Genomic DNA, 22,527 nt, shown 5'->3' on the forward strand with positions numbered 1-22,527 from the left:
CAAAGGAAGGGTGAGATACCTTGAAGGAGGAGTTCCAAGGCAATGCAAATGTACGAACTACTAAACTTCAAACTCTATGAAGAGATTTGGAGAATATGAAAAGGAAGGATTATGTTAAGCGTATATTTTTACATTTAATCATATCTTTTAATTGGAGCTTTTGGTGTATTTTATTGATAATTGGTGCTTAAAGTGCTGATTTATTGTGTTTTAGGTACAAACTGAAAAATTGGATAAATAGAGGGTCAAAACTGTAATTTAGGAGAAAATATGGGCGAAAAGTGAAGGAGTAAAAAATCTGAAGAATTAGAGCACGGACGGCCGTCTGAGAAATACACTAGAAATCCAGACGGCCGTCCGAATATTTTCATGGGAGGAATAAAGTCTCTGGGATTGAGACGGCCGTTTGAAATTTGAACTGCAAATCCAGACGGTCGTCCAAGAAGACGTAGAGGCGGAGTAAAGAAATCCTAATTGCCCAAGGAAACTACCTTATTCTCAAAGTTTTCTACTGTATATAAGACCAAGCCAAGCACTCAATTAAGAAGTCGAAACTTTTACACAATCTTAGAGCAAAAGGAGCAAGGGAACGGAGAATCGAAGATGAAGACCTGACGAATCTTCATCTTAATTCTTCTTTTATCTATCTTTTCTAAATCTATGTATTTTTATATTTTTATGATGTTTTTCATAGAGGATATGAGTAGCTTAGTTTTTAATCTATGATTTTATTAGAACCCTATGGGGTGAGTCGAACCTATTTTTCTAATATTATGCAAGTTTAATTCCATGATTACGTCTTCTATCTGATCTTATTTAGTGCATGAACCTAGCTAATTTATGTTGCTATGCATGTGTTATTATTAGAATTGAATCTACAGATCGTTTTAATAATTAGAACAAGGATAGAAAAGCCTTCGAGTAGTTTTCATCGGATGAATGTGTCAATTGCATGTATTATCGTAGACATACAGATAACACCTTAGGTACCCGTTTACGAGACTTATTATTTAATGTTTTATTCATAATTCGTTTGCATAGACATATAGTGAATCTTTTATGAATAATAGACTCATAATACAAGCGACAACGGGTTATGAGTAATTGAGTGTCTCGGGTTAATAATCAGGAATCGTAACTTGCATGATAGAGGTTTAATTGGGTGATGAATTATCGCATAGGGGAAAGATAAAATCCTAGATCCGCTTTTATTGATATAATCTCGTATTTATTTGATTTTATAATTAGTTTAATTATTTAGTTGATTAAATTTGACATCCTTGCGTAGGCTGGATAAAAATCATAATGGTAGGATTCGGTATTTAGGATTAGATAATTTGAGCATTCCATGTGGGATCGACATCCTACTCTCACGAGTCCACTTTTACTACTTGTTTGCGATAAGTGCACTTGCGTGTTAGGTATTTAGTCCCAACAAGTTTTTGGCGCCGTTGCCGGGGAATACTGCTAAATTATCTATTTATTCTAATATCAAATTTGAGCAATTTTTCTTACTTCAGCCGTTTTATTTATTTAATTTGCTTATTTTATTTTTATTATTTTTGTTTTAGGTAATTTTTATGCGTAGAAGACACGACACAAACTTGCTACCTTTTGATCCCGAAATCGAGCAAAGTTTTAGGCACGCCAAGAGAAATCAACGGTTAGCTCAAAACGTTCCCGCAACAATGAAAGGAGAAAATAATCGCGGGAGAGATGACCAAGGACGCTTACTAGATGCAGAAGGAAAAATCATCAACGAGCATGAGCAATTTCACCTCATTAATCCCCAACCTCGTCAACGAGCATTACATGAGTACACTGTTTCGACACTCAATGGGTTTCAATCAAGCATCCAGCAGCCCCCATTGACGCCAATAATTTTGAAATTCGAGGGGGACTCCTCACTATGCTCCAAAACAATGGGTTGTTCAGCGGATTAGCTCATGAAGATCCGCACCTTCATTTAGTTAACTTTCTCGAGACGTGTGTTTTGCATACGATGAACGGGATGTCACCTGAAGCACTGCAACTCCGTCTTTTCAAAAACTCTTTACAAGGTGCAGCCCGAGAATGGTTACAAAGTCGTGCTCCCAATTCCATATCTTCATGGGCCCAAATTGCTCAACTTTTCATGAACACGTACAACTCCCCCACTAAAACTGAAAAAATCCAGAAAGAAATACAAAACTTTATACAAGAAGCTAGTGAACCATTATTCGAGACGTGAGAGCGATTGAAACAACTAATTCGAAGGTGCCCGAATTATGGACTTCAAGAGTGGCGCCAGCTGCAAATATTCTACGATAGATTACAAGATAACTCGAGAACGGTGCTTGACTCTGCAACTTGAGGAATGTTCATGAGTTTGACTTATGACGAAGCATACGAGCTTTTAGAGCGAATCGCTAGAAATATGAAACTCTAAAGCCACATGTACACTTAATATGAAACAAAGACTCAAGAGACGCTAACAAAAAACGAAGGGAGTAGTGTCTAAAAATGAATTACAAAATTTACAATTAACCTCTTAATTAATTAACCTTACAAGTACACCCCTAAAAGTTACAAGGGTAAAATTGGCATATTAGAATGAATATTATAGAGTTGATGCCATGAGGGGAGAACTGTTAGCCCAAAGTATACCTCAGGGGCCTCTTTGGTTGGGGGTATTACAAGGGATGGTATGGGTTGTACGGTTTTGTACAATGTTTGGTTTGCTTGAGTTATTATCCTTGACTGTTGGGCCCACTCATTTAATACCCCATTCGAATTATTGTTAGTCAAGCCAAAATTGGCTTGACAAGTTATCACATTTTGAATCCCCTTTTGTAACCCATGTGTAATGTCGAAAATATCCTTTGAAAATACATTAATTACGAAATTAATAGGTATAAATACTACAATCTTCATCTTCCCCTTTCTTACATCGTGCCCTAGTTTTTTTCCAGGTAAAAACTCGTATGAACAAAATTAAAAAAAATAACCCCACCTTTTTCCTCCTTCCCAATCTCACACCTCGTCACCACCTTCCTTGTTCAAACTCAATTTCTTTACTACACTCAATTTCAACCACCGCAGCCCCGCCCACCACCACCGCCCTCCTCCTCTCATATCTGCAATCAATCACTTCCCGTAACAAGAATTAAAAAAAAAAAAAAGAGCCCCAATTTCAACAATCGGAATTGAAACCCAGATATGGGGATTGATTACTACAACATCCTCAAAGTGAACCGCAATGCCAGCGACGAAGACTTGAAGAAAGCCGAAGAAAAAAAAAAAAAAAGCCCCCAATTTCAACAATCGGAATTCTCATGGGTATGTTTACAGTTTACTGATTTTAAATTTCCATTCAATTTTTTTTTTCTTTTAAATTCGATCATACAATTTTTTTGGGATAACTATTTGCTCGAATTCCTCAGCGGCTTTTAAATTGAAGATCTTTTAAATTGCCGCAATAACAAACATCGCAGAAGATTAGGGTTTCTTCCGCAGAAGATTGTACCCAAATATAAATGAAGAAGACGGAGATGTATTGGTAGAGAGAGAATCGATTAATTGATAAATGTATTAAAAGGGGCAAACCAGTAATTTACCTAAAAAATCCATACAAAACAGTGTTATCACCCAAACAAAACATGATATTATTTGCAAGTATTATTAGTTTCTCCCTCATAACTCCAACCAAATAATGGATTACTCACTGTGAATCAATAATTTAGTCCCAATATACCATATCCCATCCATAGCTATATGTCCAAACCACTCAATTCAACCAAAGATTCCCCAGGAGGATAATTGTAATCTCGGAACCAAAAGGGGAGTTATCGCAATTTAGAAGTAGTTTGGGGGTTGTTTGTAATTTGCCATAAAAAAGAAGAATGTGGAAATACTGTACCATCATTCAAATTAGTTCAAACATTAAAGAAAACATATATAAAAAATAACAATAAGCAAAGAAAGAGCATTGCCAACAAGATCAAATAAGAGAAGAATTTATGTCATATGAACATAAGTATTCAATTTATAATTTTAGATAATATATTTTAAATTTTTTGAGTTAGTGCTAAACATATTTATTTGATCACTCATATTGATTAGTGTAACACATATTAATTTGTTTTTTTAAATTGACATTAATAAACATTTATTAATTTATACATTTATGAAAAAAAACTCATAATAATCTTATATATAAAAGAAAGAAACGTTGGGCAACCCTAAAAAAACCCTAATGATATTTCTTTAATTATTTATTTTTAATACTTTTTTTTTCTAATAATTTTCAACAATTATCAATGTTCTATTTTTCATCAATATATCTCAAATCTTAAGAGATAAAGATAGAAATTTGATTTGTTAAATCTAAATCTATATATTTGAATTATAAATCTTAATATGTAAGATTAAAAAAAACTAATGTTATATAAAATATGAAAAATACTATATTATTAAATTTTACTATGTTCGTGTACTATATTTTCTTATTATGTATTATATTGATTTTAATTATTTTTACTTTTGAAACAATATCCCGTGCATCGCACTGAGAAAAATGCTAGTTATCTTTAATGAAATGAGTACTAGATAACATAATAAGTTATTTAAAAAAAATGAAGTTAATGGAAGTAATAGAATATTTTTCCCAATTTAAAAATTTTAAAAAATATAAATATAAATGTGATAAATAAATAAAAAAAGGATATATAGTTGCATTGCATGCATGAATGTATGGTGGTGGGATGATTCCCTGCCGCAGAAATGAAAGATGGAAGAATCCCACAAAAATCTGTCCTTGTTTCCAAATAATCTATATCCATCATTCATTTCAATAATCCAACTCCTAAACCTTCTCCTCACCAGCCTCCCCTCTAATGGCTTCTCCCTTCTTTTTCCTATTCATTATTATTATTACTATTACTATTATTATGAGCGCAGGATGGTCGCCTTCGCCTCTTCCATACTTTTCCTCGGCCTCCTGTCTCTCCTCCTCCCCGCCTCCGCCTCCGCCGCCTCCACCAAACCCTACCCCCCTTCCGCCCCCACCCGCAACCCCTTCGCCGCCGACACCCCACCTCTCTCCTTCCGCGAAGCCCCCGCCTTCCGCAATGGCGAAACCTGCCCGGATAACGGCGCCAACGGCAATACCACCATCCACATTGCCATGACCCTGGACGCCAACTACCTCCGCGGCACGGTGGCCGCGGTCCTCTCGATCCTCCAGCACTCCACCTGCCCGGAGAACGTCGTCTTCCATTTCCTATGGGTCCGCCACGAGCCGCACGTGTTCTCGAGCATTAAATCCACATTCCCTTACCTCAACTTCAAATTCTACCAATTCGACACCACCCGCGTCCGGGGGCTCATCTCGAAATCGATCCGCCAAGCCCTCGACCAGCCCCTCAACTACGCCCGGATATACCTCGCCGACATTCTCCCCCAGCAGGTCAACCGCCTCATCTACCTCGACTCCGACCTCGTCGTTGTCGACGACGTCGCGAAGCTATGGGAGGTTAACCTCAAGGAGAAAGTCCTCGCCGCGCCTGAATACTGCCACGCCAACCTAACAAACTACTTCACCGACGCATTCTGGTCGGCCCCCGAGCTGTCGAGCACGTTCGACGGGCGACATCCGTGTTACTTCAACACGGGGGTGATGGTCATGGACTTGGACAGGTGGCGAAATGGGGGATATTCGCAGAAAGTCGAGGATTGGATGGTTGTGCAGAAGCATAAGAGGATTTATCAATTGGGGTCTTTGCCTCCATTTTTGCTTGTTCTTGCCGGGAATATCGAGCCGGTTGACCATAGGTGGAATCAGCATGGTTTGGGTGGTGATAATATCGAAGGGAAATGCAGGGGATTGCACCCCGGTCCGATTAGTCTTCTTCATTGGAGTGGAAAAGGGAAGCCTTGGTTGAGACTCGATTCGAGGAAGCCTTGTAATGTCGACCATCTTTGGGCGCCTTACGATCTTTATCGTTCGTCCAAGCATTCTTTCGAAGAGTGATTGTTCGATTTTTTTTTTTTTTTGACGAAGGGTTGGTTGATTACGGTCGGTAGGAGGTTAGAAAAACGTTATACAACGACTATACTATATTAATTAAAAAAAGAAATTTAAAAAAGAAAAAGAAGAAATTGTTGAAGAAAAATTAAGTATCGAAAAATCTCGAGTATGTTTTAACCATTTGGATTTTCCAAAAAAAAAAAAAAGAAAAAAAATATTGTTTATTTTATTTTGTTTATTTGTTTATTGTTTTGTTGAAATGTGGAGGGAGATAATAGAAGGGGAAGAAAGAGTTGTGCAGAAAGATTGCTGAATGATTCTCAGAGCTTGATCATCCTATATATGTATATTAGATTACTGTTTATCCCTCTCATCAATATTTAATGTACTATTTTTTATTTATTGAATTTAATTAGATTCATCCCACTTTATTAGTGGCATTTCTTGTTATTATTCATTATATATATTGAATTCTTCAATCTCTGACAATGCGAATTCCTTGTCGTATTCTTTACGTGTCTGGAATATTTCGTTTTGCTTTAGCTGACGATCATTTAACCGTTCGTAAAATCGACTAGCGAAAACGATGATATATAGAACACGAAAATGAAACTATTATTAATATTGTTGGCATCACATGAATCACCAAACTTATAATAAAATAACAAAAGATTTTCCACACTATATGTCGAAATTGTTGAAAAATGAAATTCATAGTTTTCACGTCACACGAATTATAACGAAACATAGAATTAATTAAATAAATAAATCAAGACTTTTCGGGATCAAGGGTGTAGTTTCTTTGCATGGCTTTCTTCTTCCTATTGATGAACGCATCGGACTTTTCGTTAATGTTCGACGCCACACTCAGAAGAGGTCCCCAATGCCTAGGTGGCTTCTCTTTCGTCTCTTCATGCGAACCACCGTTGCCATTCGCCTTCTTTGCTTCTTCGTCGGCTGAGATAAGATTATTATTATTATTAGCCTCTTTCTTATCGTCTTCTTTGAAAGTGACATTCTTTTTCGGGCCTTTCTTTTTAGCAGCAGCACCGGTCGCGGTTAAGGCCTGCACTTCTTGGAGCCCTTTTCCTCGACCGATTTTCTGATGAGAATTCGGTGCAGAGGTATGTTGATTTTTCTCGATTTCCTCCGAACCCTTTTGCACTATGATTGGTTCGTTGGTTTGAGTACAGATTTCGAGGTCGTCCGTGTGCATAAACTCGACTACGATCTCGGAATCCGGAGGCATTGGACGGAACATTTTACTCATTATGAAGTTGAACAGCCTTTGCCAGATGCCAACAGGCTGGGAATTGCTGCCCATTTTCTTGAACCTTTTTTTGGGGCCAAAAAACAATTTTATTTAATTTTTTTTAAAGAAAAGAAAAAATGCTGTGAAATGTGAATTGGACAAGAATGGAAAGTCTGTTTATGAACAAAATACATTGCCCCAAGTGATTCTAATCTTAGATTGGGGGCTAACAAAAGCAGTTAATATTGTTGTCCTTTTGTTTTGTTTATAAGCTCTACCTAGGAAGTTTGAAACATTTTATATATTTTCCCCAAAGCAGTCAAAAGCGTATAACTTCAAGAAGAGAAGATCACACTTCTACCTTTCTTGAAATGGGGGCAAAATCTAGCCTAGAATCTTTAGTCTTAACCATTTTATGGATTGAGTTTACCCCTTTTTAGGTACTTTGCGTTTTTCCCATGCGAAGCACGGATAACATTTCAAAAGTGAAAAATAATAATTAGTTGAATACATGACAATAATAAACTTAATTGTTATTATCAAAGTTCTAGATATCGGCTATCGGGTCCGAGGTGGTTAGGGACCGCCACACGATAAATCGGCGCGGCGGTGATTTATCGGAGATATATAAAAAATAAATCGGTTTTTAGAATTAGTGTAATATATTTCTAAATATTATTTGTAAATACTTAAAACGTATAAAAAATATTTAAGCATGATTCTCTCCCCATCGTTTATATATTCTAACCCGTGCTGGTCAGTTTATATATTTTTAGAAGTTATAACCCGTGCTAGTCAGTTTATATATTTTTAGAAGTTATAACCCGTGTTGGCGAGTTTGGTTTTGATTGAAAGAGATAATGTATTAGAATTGAAAAAAAAATAAAAAGTAAAAACCCTATTTTCCTTTTAATTAAAAAAATAAATAAATAAATTTGAAACCGATATTTTTTCGATATATTGCTCGAAATTTGACCCGATATATCGGTTTGACCTGCCACAGACCGCCTCATCGTCAAAAACCGATTTTTAAAACCGCCCCACAAATATCGTAAAGGTTTACGCCACGCCACCGATATGGCGGCCGATATATCAGCCGCCATAACCAATATTTAGAACAAGTTATTATATGAAATTGATCATTAAATAAATGAAGCAAACAAGAATTAAAAAAAAGTAGGTTGGAAAATAGGAGATACTAATAATGATAGCAACTAAAAATATACAGAGATAGTAGATTAAGATTGTGTGCTAGTTAAGATTTGGTGTGAATGTAATTAGAAGAAAAAATAATTGCAAATTTGGAGATAATATATATATATATATTTAAATATGTCATTAGAGTTTCTTAAGTTGTTCTAGTGTTTCTTTATTTTATATATAACGATTATATTTGGTATATTTTTCTCCATCTAATATTTTAATAATCAAAATGAAAACTCTATGACATTTGAGCAATTGAGCTCATCGTAGTTCATCAAAAATTAAAGTTCCATCATCTTAGTTGTCTAACTTGAATATTCAAGTTAATTGATAGTCGAAAATCCCTAAATTACTCGATATATAGTTCAATAGTTTTTAGTGTACGAGACTAATAAGTATTTAACTTGTACACAACAGCGTGATACTCTGCCATCTCATGAGTAAAGTCTATATAAAATTATCATTACTACTACTTTTAACTAGGGTTGAAAATCGCGTGGATCGGATCAGAACTAATACTTTTGGAAGAAAATAATCAATCTTCTTTTCTAAGTGAATAACTAATTCCAATTCAGTTTCAAATGTTTTTAGATATAGTTTGAAAAAAAAAAAAAAATAAGAAATTGGAATTGAAAACCTTGTTCTAAAATCGGAAGTCTTAGAAATTCTAAATTTCTTTTTGTTTAGTCATATTGAATATAAAATACAAATATTGGAATACTTATTAGATAATATCCTAAAAAATCCAAGTGCATCTCCAAACCTTTAAAAGTGATACCTAATCAAATCATACCCTATAAAATCCCTAATTTTCAAACAAAGCAAATATTATTAAAAGACTCTTATTGACGAATTTATTGGTTAAGAAACCCCTAATTTTACAATATTATTGAAAAAACTTCTAAAATTGTTGGATTTTCAGACATGTGAGAGTATTTGGGGATCTTCATGCTTGTTAGATTTTCAGACATGTAGGTTTAAGATTAGGTCTTAGGGATTAAGAGTTCGAAAAAAAAATACAAATTGGGTGAGCTTCATGCTTTAGGCCCTTAGGGCACAAAATGTTAAAAAAAAAATTAATTGAACGTTTCGTGCTTTAGACTTTAGAGCATGAAACCCACCTTCAGACTTCGAACTCTTAAGAACAAAACTATGATGCATTCCGATTTTGGAATAGGTAAAATTTGATAGTTTCGTCCTGTTCTGTAACACGAAACAATAAAAAAGAAAATAGGGCTTAATGCTCTACAACAAGAAACTTGTGCATAAGTTTAGTGACAAAACAAAACTATGATTTGTTTTTGTTTGTTTCGTAATATTGAACACGAAACTTGTTCAACAACACGAAACACATGAATTAAAAAAAAATATATATATCGAACAACTAATTTTTACCCAAAATCGTAATCCAGATCGGCCATTCAAATAATTGTTGTTGTTCTTCGAATATTATCGAAACGAATTTCAAAGTCTAAAAATTTAAGAAATTGATAGTGGAGAGGATTTCGATTTTCCTGTGAAATTTGGAAGAATGACTAAAATCTCACCGCAACCTAGTAATATGCCCTCTGCAAATAGCAAGCCTCGAGGTGCAATTCTCTTGACTTAGTAAGAAGACAAATATACCCTTGGTCATAATCCAAGCCCATTTTTGAACATTCCTAGTCTGCCTAAATAAGCCCAACAGAGCTTAAAATGGATTTGTTCTAAACTCTAATAATCATCGTATCTAAACAACAGCCGAAACAACCTCCTCCAATCCTTCATTTCACCATGAATTTCTTCAAATCCATTTTACTAGACGATCCGGACCCTCCCAAATCCCATAATTCCGATCAACCCGGTCCAAATTCCCCCCTCAAACCGCCTCATCAAGATGCCAATCCCGGCGGCGCCGCCGCCGCCGCTCAGGAAGGCACTGCTGCTGATGGGTGGAGTTTCGGAGGTTTGATTAAAACTTTGGCTACCCGATCCGAATCGGTGATCGAAACGTACCGTAAAGATCTGGAGGAATTCGGATCGGGTCTGAAAAAAGAGTCCGAGATAATCCGGGAGGCCGCCAGCCGAGCCGTGAAGGATCTCCCGGCTTCACTCGAAGCCGGCACTTCAGCTGCGCAGGGCGTGCTGGATGGTGTGCTGAAGTCAACAGCCGAAATCATTTCGAAGGAAACCCAAGCTTTCGGGTCGGATGGGGAACCCGAGACCCCGGAAACGAATCGGGGCTTGAATTCGGGTCGGTACAGTTGGTTTGAATCTCAGGTGAGTGCTGTTCAGAGTGATCCGAATACTTTCTGTGAAGAGCCGGAGGATGTGGAGGAGTACAAGAAGTGGAAACTGACGTTTGATCTGGATGAGAAGAAGGGCGAAATCGAGGATATGGTTGGGGAGAATGGGAATTTGGAGGGTGTTTACGAAAGGGTTGTTCCGAGTGTGGTTGATCACGAGACGTTTTGGTGTCGGTATTTTTACAGAGTGGTTAAACTGAAGCAGCAGGAGAGTGTTAGGGCGAATCTTGTGAAGAGAGCGATTTCGGCTGATGAAGACGATGATCTGTCGTGGGATGTCGATGATGATGACGTTGTTGTGGCAAAAGATGGTAATGGGAGTAAGGTAAAGAGTGGTGCAGAGGTGAAAGAAGTGAAGTCCGATGAGAGAGAAGTAAAGTCCGATGAGAGAGAGGTTAAGTCCGACGAAGTTGGTGGAGTGAAAAGTGACGAGAAAGAGAAAGAAGTGAAATCCGACGAAGTTGATGGACTGAAAAGTGAGGAGAAAGAGAAAGAAGTGAAGTCTAATGAAGTTGGTGAATCGAAAAGTGTCGAAAAAGAGAAGGAAGAAGTTGATGGATTGAAAAGTGAGGAGAGAGAGAAAGAAGTGAAGTCGGATGTTGTTGTTGGTGGTGGATTGAAAAGTGAGGAGAAAATGAAATCGGAAGAGAAGAGTAATGAGAATGTGGGACTAGTAGAGAAGGGTGAATCTGGCAAAAAGGGAGATGTTTCGGAAGAGGAGGATTTGGGGTGGGATGAGATTGAGGATATTGGGAGTGGGGACGAAAATAAAAACTCGAAAACAAGTGATGCCGGGAGAGTGAACAGAGACGAGCTCAGGAAGCAGTTGAGTGTTGAAGACGATGGAGACGAGGATTTGAGTTGGGATATTGAAGATGATGATGATGATAATAATGTGCCGGTGAAATCGAAATCGTGATTGTTCATCAAGAAAATATCGATCAAGAAACGTACAAACTGGTAATGTAATGAATATGCCTCGTTTAAAGATTTGCTCGTTTTCTCTATCATTCATTGTGTGATGAAGTTTCAGTTTGTTTATTCGATGAATACGTCTTAAGTTTGTTCGTGGGGGATTATAATTTTCTTTCGGTTATTAACTGTTTTAAATTCTCGGTTATGTTGAGCTGAGCCATTTGTCCTGACAAGACTGGGACTGCATTTGTTGTAATTGTGTTTCGTATTCAGAAGAACCGTTGCCTCTTTCGTCTTGGTTATGGTTACGACTACTAAATTAACAAAGAGACACCAACACCGACTCGATAAGAAAAATCGAGACTTGAGAATCTCACCTTTGACACACACACACACACACACACACATATACGATTACTAACTAACGGTGAATTCGGTGGATTGCACATTCTCTTTGGCATTTACATTAATTGAATTTAATTTCTATCAACAAAGGTGCTAGGAATATTCCAACATCACTGCATCCATGAAATCAAGAATAGTAGTATAAAATCAAAACAATCACAACACACAAAAGACAGGTACCTTTTATATATGTCCTTATCTCAAGAGTTGTATAAACTCAGTACCACTCAAAACTTAAATCTTAATCATATGCATACATGTGTATATATAATATGTATATATATATTGCACAAGAAAACAAAAATAAAAAATAATACAAAGCAAATCAATAACTGAATTATTTCTTATGCTTCTTCATTTATTTAGAGATCTCTTCCCGTTAATGACCGATATTCGTCGAAGTTGTCCTGATTTTAACCTTGGCCTGATTAATGTAGTTTACGACCTTATCGTTGAAGCTATCTCTTCTCGAGAAATTTCCAACGCCACCACCACCACCACCACCATTAACATTTGAATAAGATTTCATCATCCTGTTTTTGACCTTGTTGATATAATCGGAAAACTTACCTTCATGCCCATCATCATCGTCATCATTATCTCTCTTCTCGGATCTAGCCTTGGCAAACGAACCATACTTAACTGGTTTTTCTTTCGCCATTTTTTTGCCGCCATTTACGATAAGTATTTCTCTTCCGACAAAGTCATGCCCTTGTTTGCCGCCGTTACTCTTCTTTTTACCTGCAGAAATATGTGCAGAAGTAGGTTCGTATTCAACAGGGATCATTTTTGTTAGGCTCGGTTGGTGCGTAATATGAACTGGTTTGGTTTGGGGAGGAGAGATAATTATTTTGGGCAGATTTTCGATACGTCGATTTTTCGATCTCAAAGGGCTCACTGCATTGTAGATTTTCTGGCACAGCCCTTCAGATTTTCTCTGCTTACTGTTGTGTGCCATTGTTGCTGCTGAGTTTTGAATGCTAATATAATAGATCATGCGATGCTATTTAAAGACGGATGGCGTAATCGTAAATCGTAACGAAGCTGCATAATCTTTTTGCTCTAATTGATTTGCATAACTTTTGAAGGGAGGATTTTTCAACATAATACTATTCTCAGTGGCCCTATATAGATTCTTCCTGCCTCCTTTTTATGGAGAAAAACACAAACTAATTGAATCAAATTAAGCTCCAAGTGTGACGCGACTCGGGTCTTACGTTTGTTGGTTAACGATTTTTGTCACGAAAATTAGCGTAAAAAATATAATTAATCAGAGTAATGGGGTATCAAATAAAACCTCATGATTAGCTGTCTCACATAGATATGGAAATAATTGGGCTTGATTTTCCTGATTAAAAGTCTGGAATCTGATTCGATTGTGCCTCGAAAGTTGAAAAATCTTTTTACAAAGAAACCTTAGTTAGAGGATTGGTAATGTTCGAGACAGCGTAACTAAAGCTTACGAAGAATCCATCTCACAATAGATGAACTGTGAGGAATTGTATTTCAAAACAAGCTAACTATACTTAATGTAATCGAGGAAGAAAATTACTTGGCGAATCAGCGTAACAGGTTATTGCTTGGAAGCAGAAATTAATCTAACGAATATATACAAAAACTAGAAGTTGCATGTCTGTATATAAACTTTGATATTGACTGAAGATCTACAACAAGCTGGCCAAATGTCTTGCAAAACACGTAAAACGGGCCTCGTCCATATGGTTTCTGAATGCAGAATGTTTCTGTGACATCCCTAGTGACCTGGCATGAGAAGTAACGAAATCAATTAGCCGTACAAACTCAACCTCCAAACTCGTAACATATCTGGGAAACTAATTAACCTTGTCCAAACAATGATAAACGGGGAATCTGTTGTATATGTTGGAATTCAATCCAAGATTCGCATCAGCATGCTCGACAAGCTAGTCAAACTAATAGATAGCCCCTGAACCTAAAATAATAAAGATGGTTTTGCTAAAAGAACTTTGAATTTGGGTTATTTTACTTGACATTCTGTTACCGCACCAATTAATTAATTGTATTAATTTGCTTGGATTAGTAATCCATTTTACAAACTCGCACCCGAAAACCATTTGAAGCTGATACTCTCCCCACACGAAAGAAGTCAAATACCTAGCTGTGTTCACTTAATTGATAAACCGACCGAACCGTAGCAAATCGAAAATTCGGAACATGCCAAGTCCGAACCAAAAATTGGGTTTGGTAATCGGTAATTTTTTTGAATTTCGGGATTCAGTACGGTATACGGTACAAATGTCTGGAATACCGTATACCATACCGTACCGAATATCGAAATGTTTAATATATATTTATTTTTTTCTTTTATTTGAAATCCTTTAAGGTTATAACAAATTATAAAATACTTATAAATTGATAGCTTTTTTTTCTTCATTATTTACCAACTAGCCTAGTCTCTATTGATAATCATTTTTTTAATTTTTAGGGCGGATTATTGAAATTTGAATGTCAAATTCAAGAACTAATTAGTTTAAATATTTTTTTACCGATGCCAAACATGAATTAATTCGGTAAAAAACTGTACCCAACTGAAAAAATGATACACATTTTTGAAATACCAAAATTTCCGTTTATCGAAAAATTCCGGTACGGTTTTACCGAATGAACACCTTACAAATACCATTATAAAATAAAACGACATCGTAGCGACTTATGCAAGCGGCGAAGTCACCATTTTCATGCCAAACTGTTAGCCATTTAAACTTAATTAATTAAGCTTCCAGCCAATGATATCTTGACACTTGGCATCATTAAAAACAGGCACTAGCGGTTAGTTTGTTCGAGGACTTTTAATATTGTGAAGCCGGGGAAACAGAATTCAAAATTTCAGAACACGAATCTGTTAGTTACTCCTCAATAATCTTCTTCTTCCTCCTTCTCTAATTCCATTCCTCTCTGTATATCCTTCTCATTTGGGGGTTAGGGTTAGGGTTTCTAGAATTCGTCGTTTTCTGTGAGTCGTTTGGAAGTCCCAGGTTAATCCGATAATTGTGGAGGCCTTGGAAGAAATGGAGAGAGCCGCTGTAGAAAACCTAGATTTCTTCCGGCGTATTATATATGTGATCGACGATTTAGGAGAAGCTGTTATACGAAACATTCTCAGTCGGCTGCCGGCCAAATCATTCGCATCGGCGGCGTGTGTTAGCCGTTCATGGAACACTATCTGCAATAGCATACTTTCCTCCCCTAAACTCGCATCTGCCGTCTCTTTTAACCCTTCACTTGAGGTGCTACCTTTTCCCCCTTCTTTCTTTATTTCGACGGAAAATTCATTTCCTTGTATTTTGCTTGTGAGCTGAATGTTTGTAGTTCAATTTTTTTTTTCATTGTACTCCAATTTTGTTTACTTGGTGAATTGTGGGGTTGCTTTGTGAATTAACGAAATTGAATATGCTTTTCTCATGATTACTTTTTTTTTTCCCGGCTTTTTTTATGAATTATAAGCAATTGAGATTTTTGGCTGTGGAATTTTACGATTCTTGAGTTGAATGCACCTTGCATACTGTGAAAGTAGGTAGACATTTTTGTAGAATAATCTCATTTTTGTTTTCTGGAACTTACGATTTGGGAATTATGTTTGTTAGTCTAAGAGCACTGTTATTCGTACAATATATTCTTTCAATTAACTTACAGTATTAACACCTAATCTTACAATACGTTATTGTTCTGTCGTAGCTCTGTTGTATAATACAAAAAGGTAATATGATGAGAAGGAAAATACTGTGATAGTTTTGTATACAACCATGAGATGCAATCTTTCTCATTTTTCCAGCATATTTTTAGTTTTCATGTCTCTCTCTCCAACAAACTACAATTTCTGTTATGGTGGTAGAAAGCTTTGAACGAGGTTGTCGAAAAGGTTCTGATGGAACCAATTCGCCCTCATTTCGTATTGGCCTCTATTGGTCCCTGCTTTATCTTGCAAGCAGCTCTACGACGGGTATGTTTCCAACTTTTCTTGTTCGTGTAGATTTATAGAAAGGTGTGTTGTCCTATCTTTGACTAGATACGATAATTTTCTAAAGATTGAAGGGATATTTGGTTCCAAGATTCCTATTATTATCAATGTGGCTGAGGGAGTCATTGGCAGGGATGTGCGTACAGATAAGTTTGTAGAGGTAATATTCAAGTCTTATGTTGGTTCTCTCTCAGTAAAAAAATTCTTACAGAGTTGACCATCTAGGAAGAAGGTTCGATTCCTTAAAGTTGTTACATTATGCTTCAGTGCTTGTTCACTGTTCTAGGATGGTGTAAAATGGTCGTCAATATATTTAACTAGTCGTCTTGATTCTTAACTGGAAGATACATGGGTCTTTTTACGAGTGCGTGAATACTTATGTGATGGATCTTCATTATTGGTCTAGGTACAATGGGCACTTTTGGCAGCAAAGAAGAAATATTCTTGGTCTACTGACACTCAGCCAACAGCGACCTGCGGCATGATATTGACAGTTGGATTTTTGCCAGGACTGAAGGTTCATTTAGTTCCTTTATTCCGAAGTCGGGTAAGCGCGGTTTACATAGCTTTCTAGGACAAAATAGTTTTCTTTAGCAAATTAATTTCATTTCAATGTCTGAATGGAATATAGTGGAGAGACTGCATTCTCTCCATCAGCTTATATGAAGGATCTTTGTTGTGTTTCTGATTGTACAAATGATATATGTAATTCCGCTCTATGCTATTGATCAATCGATCAGTAGTTGAATATTGTTTGCTCTACTTTTTAGATATTGACTCGTGGCTTGAAAATATCAGGGACCTCAAAGCCTTCTCGTTGACAAATTTGTTATGGATATTAGAGAAGTTGCATCAGCTTTTTCCCATTCTTCATCTCCTGCCGGAATCATGTTGTTTGCTGTGAGTGAAGTTTTCTTGCATTTTTTCTTATTTAACTGTTTTCTCCCTTTTCTCTACTGATAAGCCTGAATGATATTTTTTTTCCTGTGACAATTTTTATGGTTCTTATGTTTTATTATACTTATGAGCCGAGTTCCTTGGACTTTTTCTTGGTTTTGGAATCACTCTTACTGTATATTGTAGTCCCCTTCAACAATCGGTTTAGCCAAAAACTGCTCTCTTGTTGTTATTTGGTTGGGTTTAAAGTTGGATGAGTTTAGCAAAAACCAGTCTTACAAGAAAATAGACACTCTTAACTGTGCATTGACAAAAACTCATTTGAAAAGCATTTACTTAATTAGAGGGCTGGAAGTTTTGGTAAATTTGAAGGGTTTTAAACACTTCTTACACACTTTGGTAGGCTTCTTAAAAGAAAATAGACACTCCTAACTGTAAGTTTTGTTTCTTATATTTGAATTGAATGATTTGCTAGGACCGGAAAACAAACATCTTACCCGTTCTTCAAAAAACTGGTAAGTAAACTATGTCTAGACATTGTTCTTGCACACACATTAAATTAATCTTTTTAGTGATATAGAGTGTGAACTGAAGTAGAGTTAAGGTGCATTAAGTTCCAAGTAATAAAAGAAACTTGTATTTTATTTTTCAATATAAAAAATAAAGATGCCTTTCTTTGTTATTTATTACTTAGAATATATCGGCGACAATGAAAATCTATCGTTGACACTTTTTTGTTCCTTTGTTATATATCACTTAGAATATGCATTTCCCAAGGATACTTTCATTGTGGGTGATGGAGGTAGTGAATTAATATTTCGAATCAGTAAAACCACTACCATGCCACCAAATTCCACGTTTGCTGCTGTTGCCCTATTGTTCACAAGGGATATAAACAAGCCTTTAGGTAGGTCATCTTTTATATTCATATTTCTGAGACTTGAGAGTAATCACCAAAACTGGTCTTCATTTTTATATGATCAATATTTTTTTTTATCTGTGTATAGGTATCGGAGAAATTCAATTTCATGTCATGTTATCAACTGGCGTAACAGCAGTTGGTCCTGTATACAAGGTACTCTCTGTTGAAGAGCACGGAACTTCAACTTGCTTCACTGCAACGAGAGAAACAATTCCTGAGCCTTTTGAGGGTGAAGCTATTTTACATGATATTCTTGATGAGGTATCCATGATCTAAACCTAATTTTTTTTTTATAAAATTGAAGGTGCATGTTAGTGGTTGTCGTAGTGTTGCTTAGTAGGTAAAGTTACTCTACGAACTAGTTCAACTTTTTGTTAAGCTAAATCATCTTGTAGTTTACATCTGATGGAAGCAATAAAAAATAACTCGTAAGTCTTGAGCAATCAATAAAACTTTCCTTTCTACTAATTACTCATGAATATTGAGAGCTAATTTTCAGAATTAGAAAATACTCTGTCAAGGTATGACAAATACCTCCCTCGAGATTTATTATGTAGCTTTACAAACTCTTGATTATTTTCACCGATAGGCTATACTTAAACCTCTAAGACAGTTTTTATACATGACCCTCATAGATATCAAGATGGTATTTGTTATATACAAACTTAGCTTGATTTTTTTTTTCTTCTTTGGTAAAGAGGTTAAACCTGAAGTGTTAGTTTTTATGATTAACCTTGTAGAAATTATAAATAAAAGTAGACTGTCAAGCCTCTCGTCTTTGCTCAGCTTTGTAGTTGAGCTGACTTAATATTTAAGCAGTAGTCAGTATTTCTATATGAACTGCAGCTTTTGCCCAAAGGAAAAACGAAAAGAGTTCAACATCTAAATTTTGTCACAATTGCTTCGTTAATGATTCATCTAACAAGGATACCTGTGACAGGTTGGAGAAGATATTATGTTTGCTGCTAAAGCTACCTATATTGGAGTAACAAAAAGTAGAAGTTGCTCGGTTGGGACGGAAAGAGCAAAACTGATGCAATTTCATGAATTCCATAAATTTGAACCTGTGGGGTAATATGCACTTTTTATTACATAAAGTTACTCCTTTATTTAAAAAAAAAATCCTTTCTTGTTTTTAAATTTAATTTAATTTTCAAGCATCTCAGGCATGTACTAACTTTGAATAGATTTAGCTCGGTGAGTTCCGTGATTGAATTTTTTGAAAAGGCTGAGGTTTAATTAACCTATCTGGATTTAGTTTTTGTATCTTCTGGAAGGTATGATGATCTAAGGCCTCGTCTGGTTGCCAAGATAAGCCATGATTAACTAAATAGTTGAACTTAATTTGATGTTTGGTATCCTCAATAAATTGCCGGGTCGACCCGCCAAAATTAAATAATCATGGCTTATCTTGCCTTCTAATGAGTTTTTTTTGTTGGACGATTCAAGCTCCAATAAAATAATTGGGTCTTATTAGATTATTTAATCTTATCTTGGCTAATCTTATCTTGCCAACCAAACGGGGCCAAAGTATATCTCTATCCTGCCAATTTGAAACCATAAATTACATGGAAATGGCAATAGTTTTTGAAAAAGGTTCTCTTACTTAAATAAGATTACACTGAACTTTCCCGTTTTAGCCTCCAACCCGAGAAAAGACACGGTCAAGTCAAGCCCTTAAAAAACACCATTAGACTAACATTTCTATGGTAGAAAATCCACATAACAATGTAAGACTATGCATCCATGTTTGTTCTATAGTTGACTTGAGATTTATTTTTTCAGAAAAAGAACGGTGAAATCATTTGGAAAATAAACTTGCTTTGCATGATTTAAACTTATTAGGTGGGAAATAATATCCATGCTTGACGACATACTAATTCCATGTGGAGATTCTTGACAATTCTATTGGCTTATTCGTCTTTGTAATTCTATAGAGATTCTCTCTGTTTTTTTCTTTTCCCCCAGCGACGAAGCATTGCCACCTGTCAGGCCTGTTGGTATTAATAGTGGAGATCCCTTTCGTTTCTACATCTCAGACAAAGACCCCGCTTTGTCAACTACCTACAACATTTTTGATATGCTTATGGATCTAAAGGAAGATTTTAATAACAGAATAAAAAAACATGAAAAGGCAGAAGTTTTTGGTGGAATTGTTTTTTGCTGCGGTGGTCGTGGTGGTAACTATCTCGGAAGTCCTGATTATGCTTGCTTCCCTTTTGTGGACAACTTTCCCGGTGTTACTTTTGCGGGAACACATACTTCTGCAGAAATTGCTCGTGGGTGTTTCGGCTATTTGTATGGCCCTGATCAAGAAAACAACCATGATATTCACTGCAATCTTCATCCTTACGGTGCTCTTTACCTAGTTATGTCTTACCATTGTCCAATACCAGAGAGGTAGGCCCTTATCATTTTGTTTTCTCTGTTGCATTTGCAATTGATATTTCAACATTAGTGAAGATGGTCTGTAAATTTTGTATATTACTTGACATTTCCTATACTATATACATGTCTGACTTTTTTTTTTTTTAATTTGTTTTTGCTATTTTTCTTGTTGTGATTAGTGACATAACCACATTGTGTCTAAAATCCACAAGCAAAGAGGTTAAATCATAAGACTTGACTCATATACCTAAAACTTAAGAGTATGACAATACTTCATTTTTAATAGAACATCTATTTTATATGAAACTTGTGCAAGTACTTTTTCAATGATATACATGTATGTAAATATTCATGCGAGAAAATTCCTTTTTGTTTCGAATCGCATATTAGAAACTTAACATTATTTGGTTTTCAAATCAATTAACTTTCCATGATAACATGAACTAAAAAATACTAAAAATAAATTTATAAAAAACGAAGTTTATGTACTAATTATTTTGCAGATTGATCACCAACTAGGGCTCAAAAGACAATCCATTTACAAATAATTAAGTTTTCATGCCGATAAATAATTAAGTGCCAACAGATAATTAAGTTAATGAATCATGGACTTGGTTACAATACGATGTCCCGGAATTGGTTGCAAGATTGGGGAAAAGCGGCGGCGTATATATTCCTCCTTTTAAATTGTGGAGAATAATTTGGTTGAAATCGGCCATCTTTTCATGCGCCATGATAAACCACAATTAATTGCTGCAGACAAATTCATCGCACACTTGGTGAACCAGCATGTAGCTCACGAGCTTATTGCTCTCGAGCTGCTGACTCTGCTTCTGGAGAATCCAACCGATGACATGAGTTGAGGTGGTTATGGGCTTCGTTACGGAATGTGGGTGCTTTCTCCATGAAATAAAGGATGAGACAGAGACGAATTTGATCGATTTTTTCGAAGAACTATTTACTTGACGATTATGTCAAGTGTTGATTTTGAAGAAGAAGGGCATACGCTAGTTGAGATAATGAAAATGGAGCCTGCTCAATTAGAGATGGATCTTTGTGTTATGTTGTTGGAGTGTTGCAGTCAGGAGAGAACCTACCATCTCTACTATGGATTGCTTGGGTAGGCCGGTTTTGTATGACGAACAAAGTAAGGCGAATTTTGAAAAGTGCTTTGTCCAGAACTACTCTATGATTCATCGAATGGGCATGAATAAAATACGGAATGTGGCAAATTTCTTCGCTCATTTACTCGCGACAGATGCACTACCTTGACATGTTTTGGGGTATGAACGGTTGACTGAAGTGGGTACAACTTCTTCTTCTCGTATTTTCGTCAAGTTTCTCTTCAGAAATTAATCTTGGAATTCGCTCACTGAATGAACGTCTAAGTAAAGATTCTTTCGAGTACTCTATATTTCCGAAGGATAATACAAACAACACTATGTTTGCTATTAACTTCTTCACTTTAATTGAGCTTGGAGGGATCACATAGCACATGCGTGAGTATCTCAAAAACATGCAACGACAAAAGGCGATCTCTGAGTTGGATTTCGAGTCAACAGAGAGTGGAAGTGATTACGAGCGTAGGAAGAAAAGATGAAGAAGAATCTAAGGGTGATGTGGACAATGAAACTTACTTCAGCTGCACACTTTTAAAACACCGCGTAATTTTTAGAGATTTTGTTAAGCTTTTGTTTATGATCCACCATGACTAGTAGGATTATTTATAAATCCTTCTTGTACACCACATGATTTTTGGAGATTTTAGTATACACTTTTGTTTATGATCTACAATGCATATCATTCTTAATTTATAAATATTTTTCGGGCACTTCTCGCTTCTGCCTTGCACTATGATTGTTTACCTTACATGACTTTTCCAAATGAAGGAGGTCTTACTAATTTTCCCTTCTAAAAATAGGCCCATTGAAGTTTGACATACCACGAAATTACACTTGAAAAAAATAAATAAAAACAATTGTAACCGGATCATATGGCAATGTTTGGTTCGGTTTTGGTTTCTCTTTTATTCTCTTCTGAAAATGAATTCGTATTTGTTTAGGTTTTCAAACAAAATAAATAGATCCCAAAACGACTTCCAAAGTTTCTCTCTGCATATATGAAAAAGCTCAATAACATTTTTAGAGATTTTATTGAGCTTTTGTTCCAAAGTTGTCGTCGCCGCCGTCGGTAGATGGAGAAAGAAAGAAGAGGAATCACTCGTCGTCGGCGTGTGGAGGAGAAACACTCTTCTTT

The 22,527-nt window shown here is 36.0% G+C and overlaps 2 protein-coding genes and 2 pseudogenes across 6 annotated transcripts; all 4 read left to right on the forward strand.

The window, feature by feature from the left end:
* The first annotated feature begins 4,863 nt into the window (after positions 1 to 4,863).
* Positions 4,864 to 6,428, forward strand: LOC105957223 (putative galacturonosyltransferase-like 4 pseudogene; annotated as a pseudogene). The gene has a single exon (XR_016029592.1). The product of XR_016029592.1 is annotated as a putative galacturonosyltransferase-like 4 pseudogene (transcript).
* Positions 6,429 to 10,121: 3,693 nt separating this feature from the next.
* Positions 10,122 to 11,953, forward strand: LOC105957256 (uncharacterized). The gene has a single exon (XM_012981189.2). The coding sequence runs from the start codon at positions 10,236 to 10,238 to the stop codon at positions 11,664 to 11,666; it is 1,431 nt and encodes a 476-aa protein (XP_012836643.2). The 5' UTR covers positions 10,122 to 10,235; the 3' UTR covers positions 11,667 to 11,953.
* Positions 11,954 to 14,920: 2,967 nt separating this feature from the next.
* LOC105957257 (F-box/LRR-repeat protein At5g63520) lies at positions 14,921 to 20,413 on the forward strand. 4 transcript variants are annotated; one of them, XM_012981190.2, is made up of 10 exons: positions 14,921 to 15,333; positions 15,939 to 16,046; positions 16,132 to 16,224; positions 16,471 to 16,611; positions 16,863 to 16,964; positions 17,437 to 17,476; positions 17,722 to 17,868; positions 17,969 to 18,144; positions 18,824 to 18,954; positions 19,852 to 20,413. In XM_012981190.2, exons 1-10 carry the CDS (start codon positions 15,115 to 15,117, stop codon positions 20,285 to 20,287), a joined length of 1,593 nt encoding a protein of 530 aa, XP_012836644.2. In that variant the 5' UTR covers positions 14,921 to 15,114; the 3' UTR covers positions 20,288 to 20,413. The 4 variants fall into 4 exon arrangements, with proteins under 4 accessions (XP_012836644.2, XP_012836645.2, XP_088669825.1 ...); XM_088813699.1 differs by having other exon boundaries at positions 14,985 to 15,333; positions 16,471 to 16,581; XM_012981191.2 differs by lacking the exons at positions 15,939 to 16,046; positions 16,132 to 16,224 and having other exon boundaries at positions 14,927 to 15,333.
* Positions 20,414 to 21,141: 728 nt separating this feature from the next.
* Positions 21,142 to 21,998, forward strand: LOC148765378 (uncharacterized; annotated as a pseudogene).
* The last annotated feature ends 529 nt before the right edge of the window (positions 21,999 to 22,527 follow it).

This window comes from Erythranthe guttata, chromosome 14 (assembly GCF_056151865.1).
Source record: "Erythranthe guttata isolate IM_541 chromosome 14, IM_541, whole genome shotgun sequence".
NCBI classification, from domain to species: domain Eukaryota; kingdom Viridiplantae; phylum Streptophyta; class Magnoliopsida; order Lamiales; family Phrymaceae; genus Erythranthe; species Erythranthe guttata.